Source organism: Ipomoea nil, unplaced genomic scaffold (assembly GCF_001879475.1).
Source record: "Ipomoea nil cultivar Tokyo-kokei standard unplaced genomic scaffold, Asagao_1.1 scaffold0785, whole genome shotgun sequence".
Classification (NCBI taxonomy): Eukaryota; Viridiplantae; Streptophyta; class Magnoliopsida; order Solanales; family Convolvulaceae; genus Ipomoea; species Ipomoea nil.
In genome coordinates, this window is record NW_017617213.1 from 157,467 (window position 1) to 185,370 (window position 27,904).

General features: G+C 33.8%; 2 protein-coding genes and 1 long non-coding RNA gene across 5 annotated transcripts; 1 reads left to right on the top strand and 2 right to left on the bottom strand.

Moving 5' to 3' along the window:
• The first annotated feature begins 1,231 nt into the window (after positions 1-1,231).
• Positions 1,232-3,669, top strand: LOC109177064. 3 transcript variants are annotated; one of them, XR_002053514.1, is made up of 3 exons: positions 1,232-1,441; positions 2,784-2,980; positions 3,390-3,669. It is a non-coding gene; the product is annotated as an uncharacterized LOC109177064 (long non-coding RNA). The 3 variants fall into 3 exon arrangements; XR_002053516.1 differs by having other exon boundaries at positions 3,432-3,669; XR_002053515.1 differs by having other exon boundaries at positions 1,232-1,407.
• Positions 3,670-6,833: 3,164 nt separating this feature from the next.
• On the bottom strand, positions 6,834-12,782 carry LOC109177063 (basic leucine zipper 9-like). The gene is made up of 6 exons (XM_019326398.1): positions 12,565-12,782; positions 11,034-11,157; positions 10,602-10,734; positions 8,901-8,976; positions 8,590-8,715; positions 6,834-7,358 (listed from the first exon to the last, which is right to left on the bottom strand). The coding sequence occupies exons 1-6, from the start codon at positions 12,682-12,684 to the stop codon at positions 6,987-6,989; spliced, it is 951 nt and encodes a 316-aa protein (XP_019181943.1). The 5' UTR covers positions 12,685-12,782; the 3' UTR covers positions 6,834-6,986.
• Positions 12,783-15,685: 2,903 nt separating this feature from the next.
• Positions 15,686-27,807, bottom strand: LOC109177065 (RNA-binding KH domain-containing protein PEPPER-like). The gene is made up of 6 exons (XM_019326399.1): positions 27,289-27,807; positions 25,769-26,027; positions 25,188-25,336; positions 24,843-25,112; positions 16,562-16,756; positions 15,686-16,040 (listed from the first exon to the last, which is right to left on the bottom strand). Exons 1-6 carry the CDS (start codon positions 27,658-27,660, stop codon positions 15,870-15,872), a joined length of 1,416 nt encoding a protein of 471 aa, XP_019181944.1. The 5' UTR covers positions 27,661-27,807; the 3' UTR covers positions 15,686-15,869.
• Positions 27,808-27,904: the final 97 nt, after the last annotated feature.

Below are 27,904 nucleotides of genomic sequence, written 5' to 3' on the forward strand. Positions count from 1 at the left end.
TAATAATATATCGTATGCAATGTAACTTGCTTATATTTTTTTTTCTTATTGAAAAGATGTATAATAATATTTTTTTCCATACATATAAAAATTGAATAAACATATTTTATATCAAAATCTATTTTTAAATAAGTAACATCAATACTCTGTGCGTGTATATATATATGTATAATCCGAATTAAATATACATACATACAAAACCTAAATCAAATACACAACCCATTACATCATACTTTATGCCAATTTAAATATGAAAACCAGTCCAAAGCCGGAAAGTATTCTATGTACAAATCAAAATTGACCCAACAATATTGTATAACCAAACTCAAGATACATAAATTTTCATTATTGTCATAATAAAAGTACATTATTGTATATATATTATAAAAGAACATTTAAAACTATAGTCCATATAACACAAGTAATTAGACCATTATTTCTAAACTTTTATGATTAAAAATCAATTTTTGAAGTATATAAATCATTAATTTAATCATCTTTATCCTTAGAAGTGAAAACCTTTTTGAACTAATAGTCACTGTAACCTAATATTTTGACTTTTCATTTAATCCAACTTTACACTGTATTTTTTTTTTTAAAATTGTTTTTACCTAAGTTGATGGGTACTCTTGATTTTTTAAGTTTTTTAAGTTTCTCATGCCTGCTTGAATTTATTAGTCTTCAAATCTACTACTTAAATTGATGCCTACTATTGATTCTTAAGTTTTTTAAAACTCTGATGCCTGCTTTAATTTATCTAAACTGTATAAATTTATTTTTTCTAAGTAATTTTACCTAAGTTGACGCCTACTTTGATTTTGAATAGACAATTTTATTAATTTAGGTTACATGTTGTGAGATTAAAAAAAAAAAACTTTGAAAGAAGATATGCTATGTATATACATCTAGATACATTCTAGATATACTATAATTATAGTTATCATTTTCATATAATAATAGATCTGTTGATATACTGGTAAATATATCATCTTTCTCTAAATGTTAATCATAACTATACATGCAGATTTTCAAGATAAACATGATAAAGAGATAGAGAAGGATTAACAACCATTTTTGGAGGATATAACAATTGATAATTTGCCATTAAATAATCAGGCCTACAATTAAAATTGCCCAACAATGAAACCCAGCCCAAACCCAGTACCCGACCCAATAGATCTGCTTATATACACTCATTTGCAGCTAATTCGTCATTACCGCCGACCGTTCCTCTTCTCTCCCCTCTTCGCCGTTCTCTCTATCGCAGTCAGAACCTCTACATTCAACCCTATACTCTAACATAAGAGTTCATGTTTTGTCGGTAGAATACTCCAAATCTAGTGTTTGATACCAGTTAATATTCATTCCCTGAAAATCAAACCTAGTTCGTCGCGGTTTTATTCTTTGGTCGGTGATATTCGAGCTCGCAATGTAGAAATAAGTATATCTATATAATTACTCCTTTCTGTACTGCTTCGCTATATTTATTTGTAGATCAACTAATATTTTGTTGTGCATGTTACGGGAAGATTAGATTTACAAATCGGGTTTTCCTAAGTACATGAATTCGAGTTTCAAGATCTGAAATAAGGTTTTCAATACTTAGGGAAACATCTAATTGAAGGAAGTTGGTTTATTTCAAAATGAGAAAACAGGGTCTGATTTATTGAACAATTTTAATTTCAAAATTAAAGATTTGGCCTTTTATATATTTTTTTATTTTTTCAAATTATAAGGAAAATAATTCAATTTTGATCTTTCCAAAACTTATTTTTAATAGATTTTTGATCAATTTCTCTTCTGGTTTAATTGTTTATAGTAGTATGATAACTCCTTGGCCAATTTCCTTTGATTTTTTTAGAATTTCATTGCCATCATGTTTTTCCATGTCTTGTAATTTTAGAAGTAGTGTACACAGTCAAAACGATGTATGTTTTTTTATTAAAGACAATAGGTCTCAGTATTAGAAATCAATAAGACAAATATATAAAGAAGCTTTACTTGGACTTAATTTCCAATACAATATATCATCAAATACAGCTATCATGTCTACATACATTGGAATCTAAATACATTTTTTATGAACCTGTCTACACTCCAAAAGCTTTACTTAGCATTCAACCAAGTTACGAATGTTGATATAACCACCTTGTTTTACCAAGAAAAAAAAGACATTTATTAGCATACAGTACAAATTAAGTAGAGTTTGAAGGTATCGTAGTTATTCTTGTGCAAAAATATTACACTGCTTTGGTATGGAAACTTAATTACTTAATCTGATTTGTGGCCTATTTTTTTAATTGACTTTATGGTCTAAGTGTGTAATTAGTATTCTAAATATTTATTCAGTCACAGCCTACTAAATTTGAAAAATTCTTCTTAGCAATCTCAATTAATTGCTTTGGGATGCAATGTTTTTAATTAATCAAATTTGCAGTACTTGACCTATTTAATTAGCAATAAAATAACCTCCCTTTTAGTCTACTTTTATCATTTGTCCTAGTAGTACCTGAAATACTGTGTAGGAAAACAGAAAAAAAAAAAAAAAAAAACAACACAATGTAAATAAGGAACAATTTGGATATGTTAGGTCAAACACACAAGTATCATGTAAAAATTCCTATACACATTCATTTACCAAAAATTCCTATAAGAGCATTCATTCAACAACCTATTATCACAATAAAAATTCTTTCACCTTCTACTTGTTTTTTATTTGGGGCATTGCAGCTTCTAAATCTTGTTTTCTTAATGTTGTTTTTTTCTTTTTCTTCTCACTTTAGATTGCAGGTGGACTTACTAAAACATGGCATACCTGACTCATCATCTCTATTGCTCTCTTCAATTTTTTAAGAGAAAGTGAAAGGGTGGCAGGGTGCAAAGATTTACCAAATTTGCAGAAGAGGCCAATGTCACATATTCAACAGGTCCGTGTAAAATTGCAAAGCCTCTTCCAAATCTAATTTTCAACTCCAGACAGGTGCAGCTGCCCTACATATACTACCTTTTTCCTCCCAATCATGTTAGCCTTCCTCCTCCGCATACATAAACTTGTTGCATGACTGCATATAAATATATGTTATATTATTATAATATATTTTTACAACAACAAATTAAACAAATAACATGATTATAATTGAAGTCATATGTTAAAAGAGCCAAAATAATGTGTAGAACAGCTATTTTCAATGAACAGAAAATTTAGCATTGTTTAAACTTGCTATAAAACTACATAAAATGAAAGTTGCTGCGTCATCTTTGTATATCAAAAGTTCATTTTGCTGCAGCTTAGTGATTGTATAGATTTCACTCTATTGTACCTGTAAAAATGATAAAGACCAAAAAAGAAAAATATATATACTAACAAATAGTAAATGTTTACCTCAAAGGGACTCTATTCTTATATGTGGACCTCAAGGGACTCTTTGCAGGTGGTTCGAAGTGGATAGATGGTGAATTTGGGAGTGCAAGTTTCTATCAAGGTAGGTTTATATAGATGTTGAATATTGTCTTTCGAAGTTGAAGACTTTCTTGGAATTATGAAGGCTGCACAAAACGGTTCAATATCCAAGATTAATTTAATTAGATATCTGTTCAAATACATTGTAATTGTATTAGATGGATATGTATAGTTAGTTATATGTATAATTGGTTGCCTTCTCGATGTAATTAGTATTCTCTAATAATAACTACATTGGTAATAGACAAAGTAAAAACTGTGATGTTCCAATGCAAAATGTGGCCGGCAAAGCCGGATAGGAAACTGTAAACCAATGTGAAAACAATAATTTCGAACGGATACATATTTTATCTCAAACGATGTAGTGTTTAGTGGGCGGGAAAAAATTTTGCTAAAAAATTCTTGCTTTATTATAGAGTTAGAAGTTAGATTAGATTAGATTAGATGGGGGTATATTAGGGTTTTTATTTGGTGATGTACAATTAGATGAGTACAGATGAGTACAAAGTATGATCTTGTAGAGCATATTGTTGTATTGATATTCTTTTAGTTCCCGTTAAGGGTCTAACAATATTGGCTCTTATTAAAGTTGTAGATTGTAGATTATATATATATATATATATATATATATATATATATATATATATATATATATATATATATATATATATATAGGGAAGGGTTCAGGTGCGGATATAGTTTCTCGTGTAGTTGTGCGGTTAAATCTGAGCAGTTGATCAAATTTATATCAACGGCTCAAATTAATGAAAATTAAAAAAAAAAAAAAAAAAACGCGTGCCTGGAACAAAGAAGTATAAGCTAAGGTGCACCTTAAGTGTTAGATCTTAATCACAATAAAGTATATGAACAGATACTACATTGTAATAGAGCCAGTAGCATCCAAAAAAAAAACATTGCTCCAATGGTTACTCATTATGAAAATTTTATTTTAAAATTTGCCTAAACTCATAGTCTTAATAATAAAATTCGTAAATATTTAGAAATATGCCTATGTACATATAGTTAGAGACTACATTAACCCATACAAATTTTAAAATTTAAATTCTTTTAATTTCTAAATGCAATTCCTTAATTATAATCAAGGCAATATAGAATATAATCAAGGAAATGAAATTATAAAATTAACTAAGCATTCGTTTGCAAAACCTATAAAATGTTTTTCAAAAAATAATTTTTAAAAAATGACTCATTTTATGAAAAATAATTTAATTTTTCTAATGTTATGTTGAAGATTTAAAAAATATCTTTTTATGTTTGGCTGAAAGTTAAGATGCAATTCTACTTGGTTCATATTGTTTGAAAAAAAACCTATTATTTGTTATAATAATAATAATAATAATAATAATAATAATAAGTAGTAGTAGTAGTAGTGGTTGTGGCGGCGGTGGTGGTAGTAATAATAATTAGGAAACTAGTTTGAAAAGAGATGAGAGAGAACATAAATACGAAAAAATAAAGAATTCATAAAAATGTCATTCGACTAAAAATCTAGAAAGACATTTTTGGTCAATTTATGTCTTTTTTCCGTTGACCATAATGAATATTTTTTTTGAATTTATTTTTCTTAAATACCCAAACAAGGAAAAATGACTTCCGGAAGTCATTTTTCGGATTTTCAAACAAACCTTAAATGTGTATTCATAAATATTTAGAAATATGTTTAAATACATACATATACTTATGCACTATATTAGTCATACAAAATTAAGATACTAACTTTTTTTAAATAAATATAACTATCTTAATTATAAATCTAGCAATATAAATACTAAATAGTAACTAGAGAAGTTATATTATAAAATTTGCCTAAATACATATTAATGTGCACACACTACAAAAAATTGAATATTTAACGACACACACTTAGCGATAATTATATATAACTGTGGCTAAATATATATTTAGTGGCGGTTGCAACAACCGCTGCTATTTTTACAATTAAATATCACTTCTAAATGTTAGTGGCGATAGTTTAATTTATGGCTATTTATTAATTTACGGCGATAGTTTTATCGGTTAATTGTCTTCCGCCGGCCTCTCTTGTCCAAATCTGACTTCCAATCGCAATTTCCTCGCACTTCTTCAATTTCTCCTTTTTCTGTCCGTCGTAATTTCTTCCATCCACCACCGCCAGGACCGCCGAAAGTCACCCTATTTAGCCACGATTGGAGAACTGCCTCTAAACAATTTAGTGACGGTTACCAACCACTGCAAAATCTAACATTTACATAGTTTGATTTCGAGTTAATTCTATTTTTTATCATATATTTATAGGTTGCACTCCGCTTTTAGTCCTTTTTAAAAAAAAATAAAATTTCAAAACATCATCCTTTGATCCTAGTATTATTGTGACATGACCATTTTTGGTCTTATATTTATAGGTGGCAGTTCACTTTTAGTCTTTCATTTTTGGTTTGGGGTAAGACCAAAAATGGAATTAACTCTTTGATTTCTATATAATTCCCTTAATTAGTATTCATATTGTTATAATCATAATATATATGTAATACAATTAGGAACAATCAATTTAATTAATTATGTAAATTACGATTATAAGTTTATCTAAATATGTACATAATTAGAGACTATAGTAACTATACAAAATTTTAATTTTAATTTTGTATGATATAAAAATACATATCTGATCAAATATATTGAAAGTCCAATTATATTATATATTATTATAATGTACATTTTAACTTCATTTCTTCTATATATTTTTTTATATATATAAATTCATGATTATTCTACTTTTTTAATTTAAATCCATGATTAAATGATTTTTTTTTTTGTGTATCGCACGGGTAAAATATTAAATTTTGTTTAAAAACGATGATAACATGATTTTTTCCATGCATCACACTTGTGAAATATTAATTTTTTTATTTTTTTAAAAAAACATGATAACATGATTTCTTCCGTCCACCTTAAAACCATTTGACATAATATTCATTATTAGTATATTGAAGGCGCTCTTTTTAGTACATTAAATGTTTATTTTCTGAAGGTTCATTTTTTGTGTACTGAATATTCAATTTTATGTATACTATACTAAAAATGAATTTTGAGTACATTAAAAATAAAGATTCAGTATACTAAAAAAGAATATTTATTTGTGGTTCATATTGCAATGTAGATCATGATTGCTAGTATAACTTGCCATATTATTTGCTAGTTTAGTAAATTCCATCGGAGTAAGTTTTAACAATTGGGATAGACAGGAGTCAAGAAAACAAAAACAAATTAAATAGAAAACTTAATCACATTTACATTATATTGCACCAACGTAACATAATAAACCAAGTGCACACATCTAGTCTAGTCTAGTCTAGATATATAAGGGTAGCAAAAGTAGGTACAACTTAGATGAAACTACATATATAATAAGGCCAGATCAGACCATATGATCTTAAGCAAACTTTGTTTATCGTAAGCACACCAATACTAATACTAATTATTAAAGTTTGAGATAGATTGAGGTTCTGATCTGATCGTAGCTAGCTAGCTAACTAGCGAGCGGGGACCACATATCTATTACGCAGCTCACAACTTCACTTATAACTCCATTATTATTATTATTATTATTATTATTATTATTATTTTTCAAGTTACTATCAGTATAAGAATCAACATTATTGTGGAGTTCCATAGTTGAAGTTGGCCCCTGGATTGCTACCCTTTGAAGCAGCGATGGCGAATAATCATGGGCATGGCCTTCCAATTCGGGGACACTTATCATTGTAGAAGACATATTATCCAAACGGCATACATTATTAATGCCTAGTGTAGTTCTCGGAGCGGTGAGATAGTTTTGAATAAGATGGCTCAAACTAGAATTCACTGAACCTCGACCAACCATATCTTCTGCTAGCTTCACCTAATTACATTACATTTACATATACAAATTAAACCACACTGTACTTGAGATAGATACAACATTATTATTATTACATAAATATATTGTAATTAGTTGATATATATTATACTATTTGAAACTCTATATATCATGTTGCAAAAATCGCGCCTAGGCGCCGATTAATCGGTGCCTAGGCGCTAGGCGGTCGGCCACCTAGGCGCCCTATGAGGTCACCAGGCGCCTAGAGGGCGCCTACTGATTTTTTCAACCTTGCTATATATTCACACCATCTCTTATATATATAATTAGGTTCTGCTGTGGTTGGCAGCTCTAGGTGCAGTTAAATATGAGCAATTGATCTTACTTAAATCAACGTCCAAGATTACCAATTTTTTTTTTAAAAAAAAACGTGGTGACAATTTGGTAATTTTTGCATCTAGATAAATTTAAAGTGCTTGGGTTTGGGCTTAATGTGCGTGAGTTTTGAGCTTGATGTGCGTGTGGTTTGTGCTTAAGGTGCGTGGGGTTTGTGCATAAGGTGTGTGGATTGTGTGCTTAATGTGAGCAGTTGTTAAAACTTAAGTGCCTGAGGTCGTATGTGCTACTTAAGGTGCATGAGATTTGTGCTTAAGGTGCGTGGGGTTAGTGCTTAATGTGAGTAGTTGTTGAAACTTAAGGTGTGTGAGTTTTGCGCTTAATGTGCATGTGTTGTGTGCTTAAGGTGCGTGATTCATATGCTTGAGGTGGTGAGTCAGGGTTATAAACTAAGATGCACAAAGTTAATACCGCCATTTTAATCCTAAAGGTGCGTCCAACTACATGTCCGCACAACCGCACGGGAAGCCATTCCATATATATATATATATATATATATATATATATATATATATATATATATAGTTGCGTTTAAATAAAAACCAGCCTTCCCATGTGAACTTGCAAACTTATGAAGAAATGCACCATAAGTTCTACATGAATGTACAGCACCGTAGGTACGTACTACATGCATGAATGTATGTACAACAACACAATCCATTCCGCGTAATAATTAATTTCGGTGCATTCATGTACTAGTTTTGGTGCATTCATGTACTAGGTGTGGTGCATTTTGTAGTACATAGTTGCAGAGCTGGAGTTGTTGTTGTGCACTTATGTTCGTAGTACGCATTTCATTCCAGGTTCGCATGAGAAGCTTGGTTCGCACCTGAACGAGACCCTATATATGTGTGTAAACTATTAATTAGTTAATTACCTTGGCTCGCAATGCTTCCACATCTGATTTAAGCACTCGATTATTTGTTGAAGAGTCTTTATATTGCTGAGCAGCACCTGCAAGTTGCTTGAACAAAGATGCATTTTCTCCTCGTAGTTGATCAACCTGCCAGGAAAAAGAAATATTAAAAAAAGCAATAATGCTAGCTACACATACATATATGAAGCTAGCTAGAAAGGAAAAAAATGTTTTTTAGGTGATAGATTGATGTATAGTAGCCATTGAAAATGATAATTATGATGGAAATAAAAAATATGTCTATTAATATTAATTAATTAATTAATATATACCTGGTTTTCCAGTTCTGCCAACTGCTCTTGCTTTCTTCTTCTTGAACGCCTAGCAGATTCCCTATTGGAAGCCATCCTGAGAGTTGAGAACACAATGTAGCTTCAATTTGCAGTGTATATTTATACAGACACTTCACTTTTTTTTTTTTTTTTTTTTTTTTTTTTTTTTTTTTTTAAGTTGTAACCTAGCTAGCTAGCTAGCTTGTAGCTAGGAGATCGATAAGCCCACTTTATTTTATAATTACATTCTTATTATATTGCATTCAATTACATTTTGGTTTTGACTATATATTGCTTACAATTAATTTAAAGGTATAGTACGGTGAAGGGTATTATATTATTGAGGGGTAAATAGATCAAGTAACTAAACACAACTACACAATACTGGAACTATTGCATTTATATTTTTATTTACTAGGGTTTAATTAGGTTTAATATTTAATAAATAAATAACACAAACCACATCATTTGTATTATACGGAGTACTAACATTCAAAAAAAAAAGTATTATACGGAGTACATACTAAAATGACTAATTATTAACTTAGTTTATATATATACTTATTATATTAGAAAGATTTAATTATTATTTTTTATCTCACACACACACATATATTATTTATATGTATTTCTAATAATATATATATATATATATATATATATATGTTGGAAAAATTAGCTTAAAATGGCATATTAAGTGGCTATTTTGTGGTACAATTATCAGTAGGACCCACTTCCGATTTGGGTCGGGTCAAAGTGGATTCGGGTTCTTCATAGTGAGACGAAGAGATTGATATATTGTACGCTCAAAACGTATAATGGGTGAATGAGATATGATTCTCAAAGTAGACCCATTTGAGTTGGGAAATGAAGGGAAATAGTGGACTTTGTCCCACATTGGTTTGGAAACAAGATTTGCCCCCCTTATATACATGAACTCTTTTGAAGCTTGAAGAATTGTATAGCATAGAGGCTCTCGTGTTGCTGGTACTTATGCTCTCGTGTGAACCTGCACCCTAACGGTCTGAAGCATTTTACACAGTACGAAACCAAAGGAATTCCAGTATAATTTTGTTTCGAAAACTTCTGCTTCTACTCTCTTCTTTCACAAACAGTGTTCTAAGCTTTGCTTTGTTTGCCGGGTTCTTTGTTTAGGTGCTTAAACAAAGAATCGTAGCACGTCTCTTCTTTCACAAACAGTGTTCTAAGCTTTGCTTTGTTTGCCGGGTTCTTTGTTTAGGTGCTTAAACAAAGAATCGTAGCACGTTTTATCCTGGGAAACCTAGGCTACAACGCTCCTAGCACTTGTGGGAGGTAGCAAATAAGGTTTTAAGGAAAAGAACTTTGTGTTCGAACTCGTGCTAAACCTATACCCAAAGCCTTCATCTTTTCCTTGCCTATATCTTTCTGTTTTTCCCTTATAATAATAATTTTTCTGTAGAATTATTATTTTGAGATTTTACAACCATATTACCCAACAATATATATATATATATATATATATATATATATATATATATATATATATATATATATATATATATATATATATATATTTGTCTAAGTATATAATGTAAACGATACGCCCTAGCTAGCTATAATATAAAAATATCAACTCTCATGGCCGGTTTCACGCTATAAAATATAAATGTTGCATATATGCTTATGGAAATTTTAGATCGTGCGAGTAGATCAGAGTACCTCTTTGTGCGTTTCACATCATTATTATTGACCACGCTTTGCTCGCATGCACCTCCTTCTTCTGCGTCCATGTCATCATCCTCCCATAGTTCGTGAGAGGATCCACTGGTAGCTCCAGTATTTTTCGTAATATCTCAAATTTATCAACATATATAAAACATATAAGTGAGATTAGACTTTAATTTATCAAGTATAGATTAGCTAGAATATAATGGGAGGAGTAAGTGTTGGGCGGGGCCCGGTAAATATCTAATTTAGCACCTTGTGGTTGGGTGGAAATCAGTAAATGGTCAAATCCAACACCCAACATCTCGAAAATGTGATAAGAAAATAAAGTTGCGCCTTCGCTACTAACTATAGCTTTGGGCGTAAGTGATAAACGTTTGATCTTAACAAGTGATATTAGAGGACCGGAAAAGAAGCAATACGTACCACATGTTGAAGACTGTGCATCCCCAGGTCCTACAATGCCTGCATGGCTGGGAGTTGTTTTCTTAGACCAGAAATTGACATGATCATTCAAGGGATTCAAACTCGAAAGCCCATGCATTACATCCTGCGTCGCGCATCACAATCACAATAAATAAATAACTTAATTGAGAATTGTTATGCCGTGGAACCGTGTCCAAGGTTCTATGTTCATAATTACTGAACTTTATGTTCATAATTTTTGAACTTCATATTCACAATTACAGAACTACTATATATATGTTCATAATTATTGAAATATATGTTAATAATTTTTGAATTTTATATTCATAATTATTAAACTCTATATTCACAATTACAGAACTCTATGTTCATAATTATAAAATTCTATATTCATAATTATAGAACTCTGCGTTCATAATTTTTGAACTTTATATTCATAATTATGAACAGTTTTAAAATCGTGTGCACCACAACATAATTTGCCCTTAATTGATGCATACGTGTATTTCCAAGACACCACTAAAACAAAACGAAAGAGAATTGCACAAAATTCTATAAATAAAGTTGTTGCCTAAATGTTGTTGTCTTACACTCTTATTGTCTTCACAAATTTTGAATTTGAAATTTTTTAAATCAAAGAAACTGATTAAATAAAACACTTATTACCTATTTTGTGAAAAATATTTGAGAAAAAATTGAATTGAAATTTTATTTTAAAAAAATTATCAGGAAAATTGATTTTATTGTTTGATTAAGGAAAAAACTGCTTGAAATAATATTGATTCCATTGTTTGGTTAGCTACTCAAATATTGATTTCAATATTTGATTAGGTTTAAAAGTGTAAAGAATAATAAGTATAAAGATCAATATATTTTTACACAACAATAATGATGATGATGATGATGATGATGATGATGATGAGAGTTCTATAAGGGTAGAATTTTTCTACCAAGTAAGCAAATAAATTAAAGAATTTTTTTTTCTCAAATTTAACGAATTCTATATATCCCTTTGAAAAATAAATTTCATGAACCAAATAAGAGAACGCATATCCCTCAAATATTTTTTTTTAATCAAACATTTCCCTCAAATGTTAAGAAATCTTTGAAAAATATTTTATATCCAACCAAAAATGCTCTTAATTTCTCATTGAAATAATAAATAGAGCCAGTAAAATTATAATTATTATTTTTGGTTAGGTCATTTTACAAGTATACAGTACGTGTATATATATATATATATAAAAGACACTTGACAGTCTGCACATGTTGAATTGTTGATTGGTAAATTGTTAGAAATTAGGTAGCTAGCCAAGTTGCAGCACTGAGTTTTTACATGTACTTTAAAAAAGTTTTATAATAATCACGTACTATCCACTCGTAAATACTAAATAATATAATATAATAGTGCTGAAGTTTAGATTAATTATTAGGAACCAAAAAGAGAGAGTTATTAACTACGGCAATATAATCATATATATCATATCGATCGGTGCATGATAGATGAGTAATGAATGAAATACATATATACCTGATTTATGAGGAGGAGGGAGGGATGGTGATGAAAATGAGCAATAGAAATGTCCTTATCGCCTCCATTCTTCCCCCAAAAAAGCTCTGCAAGCGCCTGCTCAGAAGGACTTTTCTTCATTATGTCTCTGCTTACACCTTCCCTAATATAATGTTTTTCTTCTCCATCTCTTTCAACCTAACCTATTAGCTATATATTATTCAATTGTATTGTATGATAATTTTTACAGCAGCTAGCGCAGTTGCTTAGCTTAGAAGTAGCTAGCTTTGGGCTTTGGCTGTAAAAAGGGAAGAAAAGGCAAGCTAAGGGAAAAGGCCGGGAAGCTTCCGGACTTTAATTTGAAAAAAAAGACAGGCTAATATCACTACCTATTTTGCGTGACTCAATGAATGAACGCATCAACTCATATATTAACTTAATTGTCATATAGAAGAACATTAAGACCGGGTTGTTCAGCCTTAAACGCTAAGAAATGAATGTCAAATTAAGTTTGGGGAGCTTGTAGTTAGTTAGTCTTATAAAAGGGACCAATCGATCCGATGTAATTCAAAGGGCACAGTACAATTGGTCAATCGAGAGCTATTGTGTTCTCCTCGTTTAACATGTATGAGATTGGTGTGCGCGGTAAGAAGATTTATTATGGGATACTAAGCTTTAACCGGCTTCTTAAGGAGTACTATTACAATCTTCACAAGATTTATTTAGTATATACTTTAACCTAATTAATGACATGAATCGTTCTCTAGTTATTTTTTGAAAAAATAATAAAATTAAAGAAAAATGTTGGACAGAACTTTTTCTTTAAACTAACTACTGTCCAGTGTCCTCGGTCCTTGCGTGCATTTAGCGCGCTAGTTAGTGCTTCGTTGCGCTGTCCTCTTAATAGTTCTAGTACTATTGCTGCATCTTGAAGTAACTACGTTGATACCCATTTTTTAGGACAACTAGCTAATAAGTTGGTGTGGACTGTGTTAGATGCCTAAAAAGCTAAATTCTTTTATTTTTTTTTTTTTTGGGTGTAAATATGCATTATGATATTAATTAATTTTATATTTTTATATAGATCAAATATTATAAGTTAATTTAATTTTAGTAAACATAAACATATATAATACTTGCAAAGCAAAGCAGGGTGAGTTTAATTATATTTGAAGCTCTCTTTGAGGAAGGTCACATTGCATGTTTGGGAACATGAATATATACTAAGTTATAATAGAATGATTATTAGTATTGGAAAAAGTAAAGATTACATAATAATACTCCGATCAGAAGCTTTTGCTTTTGCTTTTGCCTAAAGTCTGTGTGAATGGCAGGCACTTCACAATTCACATGCATGATGCATCCACTTTAGTTTGCAACCTGCAAATAAATCAAGTAACAGCGCGGCGCCCACTTTTCCACAAGTGAAAATTAAAGAAAATGTCAATCATGCATATATAGTACGTATGTATAGTAGTGTGGTTGGAATATAATGGAAGTTTCTCTTTAATTTGTAGCAGAAAAAGAAGTTCCATCTCGATCTCTAGATACACATCTTCTTGCATGCGGCCGTACGTACGTGTATTTCTTCAATTCGCTGAACAATGAATTGAAATTGGTATCTGTCTCGATCGATCGGCTTGATCGAATTGGCCGGATTTACACAAATTAAAGAAATTGAAATCAATTATTTTTGTATTCCTGGCTTGGCTGGCATGCAGTGTGGTTTCAATTCGTTAGTCGTTTATTTTGGTGGCCTGGCCCTCTTTTTGCCATTAAATTAAAATAATAATAATATATCAGATCAACCGCTTGCTTAGCTTTTTACAGCTCGTTTGGTTCGCTGGAAGATAGATTGTTTTCACCCATATATATATATATATATATATATATATATATATATATATATATATATAAACTTCTGGGTGTTTGGTACGCATGCATTTACTACAGCGACGGAGAATGTTTTTGGTCGGATTTTCTATTGTCACTGCTCCGATATGATGGCTCCTTCATGCGACCAACAATATAATATTTTTCAGCTGATATATATGATGTTGAGTGGGTTACGTTACTAGATGCATGCATGCATGCATGTGCTCTCTTCTGCCACTCTTAAGCTGTTTATGCTCAGTGCTCACCACCAAAACTGTACATGTAAGAAGGGAAAAAAAAAAGATGGAAAATATATACAACATGTATGTTGAGATAAAAAGGAATTGAAGAAAAAGAAGATAACAAAGAATGGAAAAGAAAGATAATGATGGTTGTAAGAAGAGAGGTTCATTGCTTAGGGGGTGATGAGCTGTTCAAGTCCCTATTCTGTACAGTGGGGGTTAATTTGTCTAAGGGTGGTAGGGTGAGGTGTACAAGTGGGGGTTGAACCCCTAAGCTCACTTAATTACTGAGATCAAGATCTACATGGAGTGTGTAAGATCATTCACATCTGCAGATAATGCACAATTTTTAAGAACAAAAGAATTAATATGGCAAAAAGAGAGGCAAGAGAGATAGAGAGTTGAGGAAATGAATCACTCGTGACACCCTCGCGTGGCCCGTCACAAGTGCACCCAACGGGAGCGTGCACTTCAGACAAAAATCAATTTGTTATTTTTTTAATCTTTTTGTCTCTTCTCTCTCATATTCTCTTTCCTAATCACACTTAAAAAAAACTCTTTAAAAATCACAAAATATCTCCATAAGGCCATTAGAGTGCAATTGAAAGGTGTGTCATGTGGGAACACTATTAGGGCCAAAGACTAATGAGAACAAAACAAAAAAAGTTAGACAAAAATAGGACATTTTTAAAAACAAGACTGAAATTAAAAAAAAAAAAAAAAAAAGGAGAACATTTCACAAATACATTTGTTGTCAAATAATTTTATTTTATTTTTATTTTTTTTCGCAATCAAACAAACACACAAGTGGAACTTGCATATCTTGTATATACACAAATCGCGTGTCTGTGATTTAAAAAATAAAAATAAAATTGGTCACCTCCTTCATTCGAAGAAGGCAACCACTTTGCGACCAAAATTGGTTGCTTTCTCCAACGAATTTTTTTTTCATTTTTTAAAAAAATAAAAATAAAAATCGCAGCATATCCCATATATACAATACGAGATAATTGCCATACCAGAAATAAAATAAAGAGAATAAGAGGTAATATTCATTAATCCACGCTAATCTTTACCCTAAAATCATGTTTAAGCATTCATTAGCTTCGACATCATACATTTCTACTCGTAAGTAATTATAGAAATACATACAGCCATCGTCATTCTAGAAATGAACTCTGTTAAGTGTCCAATGAAAAAAATGCTCACTCAATGTCTAAAACCGCCATACCCTCCCAGGCTTGAAGATCCATAGCCTCCTAGTGGCTGAGGTTGATAAGAAGACGATGAATAGTCTGGAAAACGTGAGAATGAGCCAAGTCCTGTCTCTGCCTTGCCATACATGCTCGATGCAGGTTCTTTATGTTTGTTCATAAATTCCTACAAAGAAAAAAATCCATAATTACTCACTACTGCTATAAAACTATAAAAGTTCTAAAAAATAAATTAAAAAAAAATTGGTTTTGTTTTTCCTACTTTTGCATCTTACTAGGATGTTGAACATTTGCAAAATACATATGCAAAGGGAATACAAGGATATTGGATTGAACACTAAAGAAGTCCAGTACACAGCTCCCACTTCCCCTTGCTTTTCTGTCAATTGCCTGTAGGTGATACAGTGACAGATCAACCACAACCACCCACCCCCAGCTACTCATGATACTTCAATTCTACTTAGTACTATATGCAAGTAAAGCTGTCCTAAAACAAAAAACTGGGTTGGATAAGATCTTGATAAGATCAATAAGTAAAAATAATTGCTACTTAATTTCAAGAACATAGAAGTGAAGCAACAGCAAAAGCTAGTTCAAATAGACCAGAGGTAACAGCCCCTGCAAAATTGATGCCAATTGCACTGTAACAGAATAAAGAGAAAAGAATCAACTAAGATGAGCTGCTACCTGAATAAGCTGTTCAGCAGTTTGAACTTGCGATGAGGTTCCTTTAATTTCAATAGTAATCTCATCTCGTAAGCCTCTGCTCTCTTGCACACTAAGAATTGCCCCACTAGTACGGCGGATATATGCAATACTTGTTCCACCAATACCAATAATGTCCTCAGCATATGACAGGGGCACTTGCATTATCTTTGTCATCTAAACCAGCCAAACAATGCAGGATGGTATATTATTTGAAAACCAACAAGAATACAAGTGTGTCAAAACTAGTAGAGGTTTACCATCCAAAAGGATGATATGGAATTACATGAATGCAAGAAATAAAATCAACTTAAATCAAGGGAAAACACACAAGATCCAATCTACTGTAAATTAATTGGCTGGTCATGGCAACATATAATGCAGAGAACCTGATGATCCAAGAAAGTCATAAACAAATGATAAAATTAGAATAAGGTATAGCCTTAACAAATCATCTGGTATGGATAAAGTATATTGAACATATGCTACCTTGTAATAGAGCCGATAGTACTCAAAAAAAATATAGCTTCTTTTTTTAAGCTGGTGGTGCAGGGGAGTGATGTGAGGTTGAAAAGAGCCAGCAAAACATCTAATTAAAATTAATAGATACTATTTAATAACAACCTCACTCAGGTCAAAATGACAGCAGGAATTGAAGAGAGAAATTTTGACAATCTAGAGTTGTAAGGATGGGTAGCAGCATAGCAATGCTTTGATAATTCAAGTTACAAGCCCATGCAAGAGATCAAGATTTATTAAGAGAGTTAACATTTATACCTCAACTAAGTTTGATCTTTACATAGCTAGGATAACTAGGTAGATCTTTTTTCTATATTCGAATCAATGTTAAAACTATCATAAATCCTTGTACTCACATCTCTGTTACAAACTTCATCCAAGTCCATATTTCTTCCTCACCTATCTCTCGACTTTTTATTGGTTACGAGTATTTCGTCGAAACACCAAATTAGTGTGGCATAACAAGAATGATCTGCTGTGCATGAACTTAAATTGTGAATTCCAATAATTCCCTATCTCCTTCGATTTAATGGTGTCTTCCACTTAACAGAAATTGTTATATGATTCCGTCACAGATCTAGCCACTACCCTTTCTTGTTTTGCCTCAAATAATTTTTTAGAATGTGAAGACACCAGGGCCCTATAGTTTGACACCAACTCACTGTCATCCTTCAAACTCAACCTCAAATATAAATAACTAATATTCATATTGTAATAAAAAATGGACCTATGTTTCCAAAAAAAAATAAAAATGGATCTATTCACATTATTGGAAGTTTAATTAAGAGAATCTTTTTGAAAAACAGACCAGAAGCGCTGGTAATTTCATGCAGGACCTTGTCAACATCCCTAGTATTATTAAATCACAAATTCTCAATAAAATGTTGACCAAAGTGGAATTCAGTAACCTATTTGCTTTCTGAAACCTAAAATTTAATCTCTCTCAAGGCAAGACAAGAGATTTGAGGGCCATCAAGGGAGCCCATTGTTTTCAAAAAAAAAAAAAAAAAAAAAGGAGCCCATTTACAATGTTGTAAAAATCACTAGGTGGAAAAGTAAAAGTCTAGGCCATAGGCACCCAGGGTTTAACTTTTAATATAAAAAATAAAAAGGAAAAGTGGAAGAAAGCCCTAAAAGAAGAGTTGAAAACCCGGTAACTTGGACTATGGCGTTGAAGGAAGAAATGAAGTTGATATCAAAAGACACCACTGGCGAGTGGCAAACTACGGCAGAAACTGGTGAGCAACAACTCAGCATCGTTACCGGCTGTCAATGGTGTCTGTGCTCAGCATCATCAAGAATTGGGATGATGGCATCTCAATTGCAGCAATCGTGTACTCACGTATCAATGTTGTTTCATCATCTGTAACAACTGTCACCTGTCAATTGGCCGGTTCACAGAAGGGGGTGAAGGGACCTACTTTGGATTTTGCAATTTAGTGCTTTGATTTTTTATTTGCAGCTCTGATTTTCAATTTGCTGCTATGCTGCCTATTCCCACACAATTTTAGGTTTGTTTTTGCTCAAAGCATCATTTTGAGCGAAACATACCAACAACAACAATAATAATAATAATTTGAGTAGGCCAATTAGTTGGCCGACCACCTAAAATGACGATTTTCGCCTATTTTGTTTTGGCCTAGGAGCACCTAGCGCCTAGGTGGCCGCCTAGGCTGAGTTTTACAATAGTGCTTGTTTATGATAGAAGAGTTAGCCACCAGAAGAATAGAAAATGAACAGTTTTACTTCTGAGAGTATTGAGAGCAAAAGTGTTACTTAATATCATCAACTTGGAGGATGTAATAAACTAGTATTGAATTGTTTCCACTAGGAGGCAGCTTGATTCCTGAATTCAGAAAGTCATCAAGAACATAGAATCTCTACCTTGGATTATAGCACAATTAAATGTTAGGAATGTGGCTAGTCAAAACCATAGTGTCACAATTTAGTAGTCTCCTTATGGATTCTAGAGAAGATCATCATTGTTATGGAATATATATTTGATATTTGGAATCTCTATAGATTAGACAGTCTTAGGGATTTAGGTAAGTAGACATATGTAAACTTGTTTCCTATTCGTAGTCTTCTAGCACCTATTTATAGGGCTTTGTATTCTCTTTTCTATATGACAGTATAAGACAGTATACGACAGCACATCAAGAAATACTCTCTTTACTTTCGTAACATGGTATTAGAGCCTTTATGATAATTTTTTTTCGTTCCATTGTCATCACGTTCTGACCAAGCGCTTGAGGCTCCTCCAACGATTGGAAAACGTTTTGGTCAACCTGTTCCTGGGTCACCCAAGTCCGTTTGTCTTGGTTCTGGACTTAGTTTGGACCATTGCCTTCTGCTTTACAGTCGGTTTGTCTCGTACCCCTTTAGGCTCCCTTTTTGTGTAGTTTTGTGATCAGTTTTTTGTGGGTATGGCCGAGTATAAATGTGTTGCGGCTACCTCGGGATCTTATGATGAAGAGGGTTATTAATGAGGGGTTTGCGTTTAGAAGTCTCCTCTAGAAGGATGGAATCCGTTTCGTGTTTTGGTGTTGTCTCTTTTTGTGTTTCGGTCCTGTCTCGTTTTAGTGCTGTCTCTCCTTTTTTATGCTCGTCGTTTGGAGCGTGCTTCCCTTTTGTTAGTAAAGATGCTTCCCTTTTGCTTGTAAAGAAATTGTGCCCTCCAATTTGGAGTTCGTCTTCTTTACCTTGTATGTCCAAACTGGTGGTCACTTGGAGTTGCGGTATTGGTGGCGTTCAAAGCTTTCGTTGCAGGGGGAGTGTCAAATCTCAAGTTTGTTCGATCCACTTTGTGTTCACCCGGAGTTGCGGTATTGGTGGAGTCCAAGCTTCGTTTCAAAGGGAGTATCCAATCCCAAGCTTGTTCGGTCCACTTTGAGTTCACCTGGCTGTCTGTGGTATTGGTGGCGTCCAAAGCTTTCGTTTCAAGGGAATGTCCTGAATGGATTTAGTTATTTGTTATTTACTTATTTTGGGTTATCAGTTATTTGTGTAACAAGTTGGGCATGATTGTAACAAGTTGGGCATGATTAAAATCTATGTTCCAACTTGAGGGGAAGCGTTATGGAATATATATTTGATATTTGGGATCTCTAAAGATTAGGCAGTCTTAGGGATTTAGGTAGATAGACATATGGAAACTTGTTTCCTATTCGTAGTCTTCTAGCACCTATTTATAGGGCTTTGTATTCTCTTTTCTATATGACAATGTAAGACAGTATACGACAACAAATTAAGAAATACTCTCTTTACTTTTGTAACAATCATTATACAGTAAAACTCAATTAAGCTCCAAGCAATGATTCAATACAAATATCAAAGAGATGCATAAATTTTCTTCAACCTTGTTGCATTCAATGTGGAGGTTGCCAGATGCAAATTTGATTCTCAAGTACTACAAACTTATACTTGTATGATCAAGTTAATCGTTGCACAATAATGAATCATCAAACATCTACTCTTCAAAAATGGTTTCTATAGTTCAACACAACTTTAATTTAGTGGGAAGAATCAATACCATGACTAATTTTGAATAGATGTGTCACAAACATAGTCATGGCTCAACTTTCAATGATACTTCACTTGTTGTAAACAAGCACCATGTGGTCAATTAACATTATCCAGAGGATGAGAAGCAGCCAATGACTGGCTGTGAATTATCTTAAGAGGATCTCAAACACAAATGGAGTCAAACAGGATCCGTTGTTGTAAAGGCAGAATTCTGGGCGAGGCAAACTTTTCAAAGCGAAAAATCACACAAAAGAGATGAGGTCGGGTTTGCTTTAAAGCGAAAGCGCAAAGCAAAGCGTCGCTTTTTCACATAAAGCGAAGCTTTAAAAAAAAATTAATATGTACTCAAAATGCTCAAATAGTAATGCAAAATAACATAAATAATAATCATCTCATAAAGTTATGAACTCTTAAAGTCATAATATCATAATAACACAAAGTTACAAATACTTGGACATTATAGTAATATATTCCCCTAAAAATATTCAAATATTTAATATTTCAATTCAACATTCAATAATTAATCAAATATTCAAATTACAAATATTTAATTCAATAACAATTAACAAACAAACATCCATAAAGCTTAATTGAGTTAATTGTAAATTATAATTTAAGATCTTAATTATAAAAATTTTTAAAACTTAATTTAATACTTTAACATTGAAAAAAAAATTAAAGAGAGAGGGATTGAAGAGTATTGGCTACTGCAAGACCCCCAAGTCCATCAGGATCATTCAAGCCTATTTAACAACTCTATTCAACATCAAGAATCAGTTGGAGACTCGGTGTCAACATCAAAATAAAATAGAAAAAAAAAAACAAAAAACAGCGCAAGAACTCAGCGAATTGCCTCGGGTACTCAGCGACGGCATCAACTCTCAGGGATGAATGGAGGAGCCAGTGGCGTCACGGCGAGGAAGAGACAGCAAGAGACGGAGGAGGCAAACCGGAGGAGCTTCTGCGAATCTGCGACTAAGGAGTGTTATGGAAAAATGAAAACATAGCGTTGGCATAATAGAATCCTTTGGGTAATTGTTTTTTTTTCTTTCTCCGTTGACCATCTTGACTTGTGCTCCACATGACAAAGCGACAAAAAGCATCGCTTCGTCGCCTTCCCGCTTCGGCGAAAAGCGCCTAGGAGCGTGTGCTTCACCATGAAGCTGCGCCTTGCCCAGACATAGCAAATTCATGTCACTCGCGTCGCTTCTGCGCTTAAAACACAGAAGCAACCGTTTTTCAAAAGCCTGGGGTGAGGTGCCCCCTGACTGCCTAGGCATCACCTAGGTGATGAGTTATAACAAACCACTAAGAAAGAAAGAAGAATGAACTTGGAACGAGAAAAAAAAAAAAAAAAAAAAAAAAAAAAAAAAGGTCGGTTGACCAAGAAGAAGTAAGAAAGAAGTGGGAGGCTGCAAAGGCGAGGTTGGGAGGAGGGAGAGTCAACTGCAACGACAATTCAGCAATGGAAGGGCGAGGCTGCGAATGCGAGGTTGGGAGGAGGGGTGTTAAATGCGTTTGGCAGCGAAAGGAGAGGCTAGGAGGTTTTTCACTTTTTAATTTACAATATTTTTTAATAACTTGGGTTGGACCTGGGTTTTAGTCGAGTCATCCATTTTAGGCGAGGCGAGCTCATTAGGCATCCAATCTCCACCAACCGAACGCCTAGTCGATGCCTTGACAACTATGACAAGATCATTAGTTTGGAAACGACCTCATTGCTTGAGCTACAATAACCAATATAGCCATTGCCTCAAACTTATCATTTTCAAGGTAAACTCATCCCACAACCAACTCATTCACATACCCTTCCTCAAAGAGAAGCTCACGAAATCATTTTATGTTGTTTTTGAACATGGAATAAAAGTTCATTTGCTTCAATTACCACTAGATATAAACACGAATCCAATCTTTGTGGAGGATCTTTTATAGTATCAAAAACCCTTCAAACCCTCCACCAACACTTACATCAAATGATACAAGTAACCCTCCCTTGGGTTACATTTCAAGACCATACTACTAAGAAGTTCTATGGCACTATTGAACTAGTGCTTTCATTATGGCAATAGGCTAGAGACACTCAGACACCTTAATCTATTTATGAAATCATAGATATTCTTGACTGGAAATAGCTTTCTTATGGAGAATGGAACAAATGAGTAGCGAAAAAGAATAAAGAGATATGATCCCACATCGACTTCACAAGAGATTGTGGAGTAGTACTTAAATGGGGGCCAAACCTCCACTCTTTAGCTAGCTTGTGTAGTAAAGTTAGGTCGTTAGGATCTTGACTAGAATGTTGTATAATAATTTGGTGTTTTCATTTAGAGGTTGGTGTGTAGTGGGGAAAGGGCTACCTGGACCGAGAAGAGTTTGGAGTAAAAGCTATCCAAAGTGAAGCCGTCAGCCCGTTCGGTGCCGGCCTAGCAGAGGGGGCGACCTAGGAAAGGGCTACTTAGTACTTGATAAGGTTTGAAGTGAAGTTGTCTAAAGGGGAAGAGGGCTACATGATGCTGAGAAGAGTCCCAAGGTTATCAAGGTGAACTTTCTGGGCGAGATGCCACCGACCGCTAGTCGACTAGTCAACTAGGCGACCGCCTAGGCGATGAGTATTAAATAAATAAAAGTACATACATATTGAAAATATCTTGTCTTGGGCAACTTTTTTGCTAGCCTATTTACTTCAAGTTGTCTTTAGTAGATGAATAGTTTTTCCTAGAATATTGAGAAGTCTAGTATTTATTGTATATTGAAAATATCTTGTCTTGGGCAGCCTTTTTGCAACCCTATTTACTTCAAGTTGTCTTGAGAAGATGAATAGTTTTTCCTAGAGTAGGGAGAAGTCTAGTATATATTGATAACATGCCAGAGTGAGGTAGTGGGCTTTACTCGGAACAAGAGGACGACGCCGGAGCTCGAACCACGCCGCCATCGGAGCCACCACGCGCCGGCGCGTGAGGCAGATTCTGGCGACTTCTCCGGTTGGAAATTACACTGGTCAACTCGCCTTAGTGTGTAGGTTCTGCCCATGTATGTTTTGTGGAGTTTTGGGTTGTATTCTGCACTTAGGCGAGGTGAGCACATTAGGCGTTCGGTCCAAAGTGTGAATAATTTAGAATGAGCCATTGTGGATGTCAACTTCTCAAGGGGTGAGCAATACAATCCCACATCGCTTCATATAAGTTGGGACCAAGCCTTCACTTTTGAGGTGGAGTTAGGATCTTGATTTGAGTGCCATATAATTTGGTGCTTTCATTTAGAGGTTGGTGTGTAGCAAGAAAGGGCTACTTGGTGCTTGATATTGGAGTATAAGCTATCCGGAGTGAAGTCGTACACCCATTCGATGCCGGCCTATCGGAGGGGGCAACCTAGGAAAGGGCTACTTAGTGCTTGATAAGGTTTGGAGTGAAGTTGTCTAAATGGGAAAAGAGCTACATGATGCTGAGAAGAGTTCAATGTGTGAATCATTTAGAGCGAGCCGCCGCGAGCCTCGGCTTCTCAAGGGGTGAGCAATACGATCCCACATCGCTTCAGATAAGTTGGGGCCAAGCCTTCACTAATGAGCTAACTTTTGGGGTGAAGTTAGGGTCTATATCATAAAGCAACAAAGTTTAGTGACATACAATTTGTTCTAACGTGTGTGAGCTCATAGTTGAGGAAGTCACTTCTTCAAGCAATAGAGAGGAAGGAAGTAGATTATGCTTTGAGGTTTTATGGCAAAATGGAAAATGCTCTAAGGTCAATATACTGTTAAGAAGTTTGAAATGGAGATATGAAAAGTTAAAAAGAACAGTATGCGGAGTATGAAGTTTGCAAGAAACTCAAGGGAGAAAACAATTGAAACAGTATCTTTAACAATATTTAAAAAAAAAAATAAAAAAATTATTTGTCCTTTATACTAAATGCAATATTTTCTTAGTTGATTCCCAGTAATACCTCTTTTCCTTAGACTGAAATTGATGATATAAGAAATAGGAAGTGTTGAATAATTGACATTAAACAAAACACATTGCAAATTTCATGGTATGTTGGGTGCAAGTTTGATCTTTGAAATAAACTAAAATGCTTCACTGATTTTCTAGTCACAAAGTATCAGCTTTTATGCTGAGTATATAGGTAAATATATGACAAATAATAACCTTACCAAAGAATCAAAGATAACCCTGAAGATTTACAAGTTTAAAAGAATTAACAAAGGTATATAAAGATTAAAGCTAACCTGAGTAACTACAGGAGCAGCTCGTAAAGATACAGAAGAGCGTAAGCCATGAAGTACAGGATCTTGTCCAAAGAGTGAGACTGAAGAGCGTTGGTGCTTGGTGTCCAAAGAGGTTTCATGGTCAAGTAAATAAGGATCCCGCTTTATAGGTAAAGAAAACTCGGAAAGTGCTTGAGTTGTTAGTACAGGAACAGAAGCTGGTAGATGTGAGGCCTGGGGCTTCTCAGTCCAGGGCTCTGCTGCACGGTCCTGAGAGATATTTGAATTGTACTGCAATGGACCACTACCTCAGTAATTTTATTTCGAATTAGACATCAATCAACATATCAAGAGCATCATACTTACAGTCTTCTCAAATATAGGTAGAACACTGTGATCAACTAAAAACTTCCTTAACTGTCCTAATACTGCCTCCAAAGCTCTAAGAACCTTCAGAGCCTCTCCATGAATTTCAACAATTCTCTCATCAGAAGTGGCAAATGCCGGCAATTCATCTATGAAGAAAGAAGAAAGCTATAGTGTTATTTTTCAGAATTGAATATTCATAGCAAAGAACAATACAAGATTATCAACTAAAAAAATATGGCATTCCTTGCATATTAGAACATAAAGTATAATGAATCATGAGACTTAATCTTATGGAGCAATAGTACAAGCCTGAAACTATTATCAGGTTGTGAGCTGTTACAGAATGATGAAAACATAAATATGTAATTGAATACTTCAGAATATGGAATCACTACATAGATAAGAGAAAACTTGATGACTCATGTTTCAGATAGGTCCAAGTCGGTGTGTGTCCCGAGTTCTTAATAAAACTAAAACCATTCCAAGGAAACAAGAAATCCCATAATGCATATAAGGAGAAGAATTTATGTTCAGCTTCGAAGTCACTGATATGGCATGAGGAAAGTTTGTCGGCACACCTTCAGTCAATACACGTACTGATGCACCAGAGCTTTCTTGTATTAGTTTAATTGTGGACCCTTGCTTCCCTATCAAGTGAACAGCTTGTGAAGCAGCCACTAATAATTTAACAGAACAGAATGCAGCCGTGGTTGCTGTTGAACCTGTACCACTTTCCTCAGCAGAAGACAATCCAGAAACACGTTTAAATACTCTCAGTGTTGCATCCATTGCAGGGGATAGTGGTGCATCTGGGTCTTCTCTTCCAGAAATTAGGACCTTATATATACATATAAACAAACTCATTAAACTTTTTTTTTCCTGACAAAGCATGCCAAAGTTTATTATAATATCAATGGTTGAGAGATGCCCATAGAAAAGTTCAAAGACTTTGTTTTAGTAAATACCCACTTCCTTTGATCTTATGCTTGAAAGAATAAAGCTTGAATAGATTATGGGCACAAAGGGTTTATGTTTTAGCTCAGTTCTTTAGATTTAACAACTACATAGATCTCTGGTTTGGGTAAGGCTTTATGTTGCTCTCTGCTCTCTTGATGGTATCTCCTTGCTACTATTTAAAGAAAATTTTGCTCATTAAAAAATTAATTAATTAACAACTATGGGAATCCTGTCCACAGTGAAGCACAATCAAAGGCAATACTATAGTATGTGTCACATACCATATTGAGAATTTGGGTGCAAAATGTTACCAAGCAGTGTGTATTACATTACATGCTTAAATAATTTTTTACTGTTAAAAGGAAATTAAGAAATGAGAGCTTTCTTAGCAACTAGTTTTTATACAAGTTTAATTTCTATACCAGCAGATTTTTAAGCAAATTACATTTCTACATAAACCAGTTTTTATAGCAAAAGAATATAGATAATTCTGATATCATTCTGTTTATCTCTTCAGTGATGAGAGAGAGTTGTTGAAAAGAGAATGAATTGAAATGGCACGTACATGACCGGCCCAATGCAAAATTGCATATCTGAAATGATTAGAGCCTATGAAACTAAAGCTAAATAAAGCTCAAACTAGTATTCCCAAGGATAAACCTAATAGTGTATATTGCAGTGAAATTTGCAAGGTTTACAAACTACATGAGGTTGGTTTGACATTGCTAGACCAGAAGAAACAGTTCAAGTAAATTCACCAGTTCAATTTAGTAGGAAAATTCAGCAAGTGCTTGGGATTGCTCACAGTAGCATTTATAAATTAAGAATCCTTATGCAGCTAGAAAACTAAGCAGACACAAGCAAGCGGTCCTTGTTCAGGATAGGATAATCGAGACTAAAGTTTGGGTTCAATAAAATGTCAGCACAATTACCAAAATGGTTTGTATTAAAAAGTATGTTAGAACTTGAGAAAAGGAAGACAAATTCTACAATTGACTATGAAAGATACGTTATTTCAAGAAAAAACAAGATTTAACTCTATTATAGCAAAACCCAACTAAACTAATCACTGCTCATTTTTATTTTACAATAAACAAAATTGCAAAAAGGGAATAACTTAGGAGTTGCGATTCGAGCTTACTATCCGATCAGCGTTTCCAAGAGGGCCTTCGAGGATGCGAATGCGAGCTCGGCTTTCTTCACACATCTTCTTCACGAGCTCGCCCTTACGCCCAATTATGCTGCCGACTTTCAGAACCGGCACTACCAAACGGAAGACGTTATCTCCCGGCCAACCTGGCCACTTAGGAGTCGTCGCCGATGGAGTGGACAGCGCTTGCTGCTCTATAGAAGCCGCCGCAGCGTCTCCATTATTAATGTTACCGGCTGATTCCGGTAGTTTTGAAGCTACATCCACCGCAGACGGCGGCGGCAACTGTTGCGCTTGATTCAAGGGCTCCGAGGACGGTGGCACTGTCTCAGATTGGAAGTTGGTTACCGTAGAGGAAACCATCGGAGATTCGCCGAGGGTTCGGTATGGGGATTGTGTCTTGCAACTTGGGAGGAGAAAGCTGTATTATGATGATAGTGATTTCCAGAAGGACGAATGTTGCGCACTTGTGTTAGGTTTTTCTATATACTGCACCTGCACTGACAAAAATCTTTTATTTCAGTTTTTCTAAACTTTTATTTAGGTTTACCTACACAAGAAAATTTAGGGGTGTATTCGATCATAACTTTTGTAGAGTTTTAAATAC

Coding starts and splice junctions, on each gene's coding strand:
- LOC109177063 (XM_019326398.1), bottom strand. CDS start 12,684: ATGAAGAAAAGTCCTTCTGAGCAGGCGCTTGCAGAGCTTTTTTGGGGG. Junction 8,977..10,601: donor GATGTGAAACGCACAAAGAG/GTACTCTGATCT, acceptor CTCAACTCTCAG/GATGGCTTCCAATAGGGAAT. Junction 8,716..8,900: donor TGGCAGAACTGGAAAACCAG/GTATATATTAAT, acceptor TTTTCCTGGCAG/GTTGATCAACTACGAGGAGA.
- LOC109177065 (XM_019326399.1), bottom strand. CDS start 27,660: ATGGTTTCCTCTACGGTAACCAACTTCCAATCTGAGACAGTGCCACCG. Junction 25,337..25,768: donor AGTACGTGTATTGACTGAAG/GTGTGCCGACAA, acceptor CTTTCTTCATAG/ATGAATTGCCGGCATTTGCC. Junction 25,113..25,187: donor TACCTATATTTGAGAAGACT/GTAAGTATGATG, acceptor GGTCCATTGCAG/TACAATTCAAATATCTCTCA.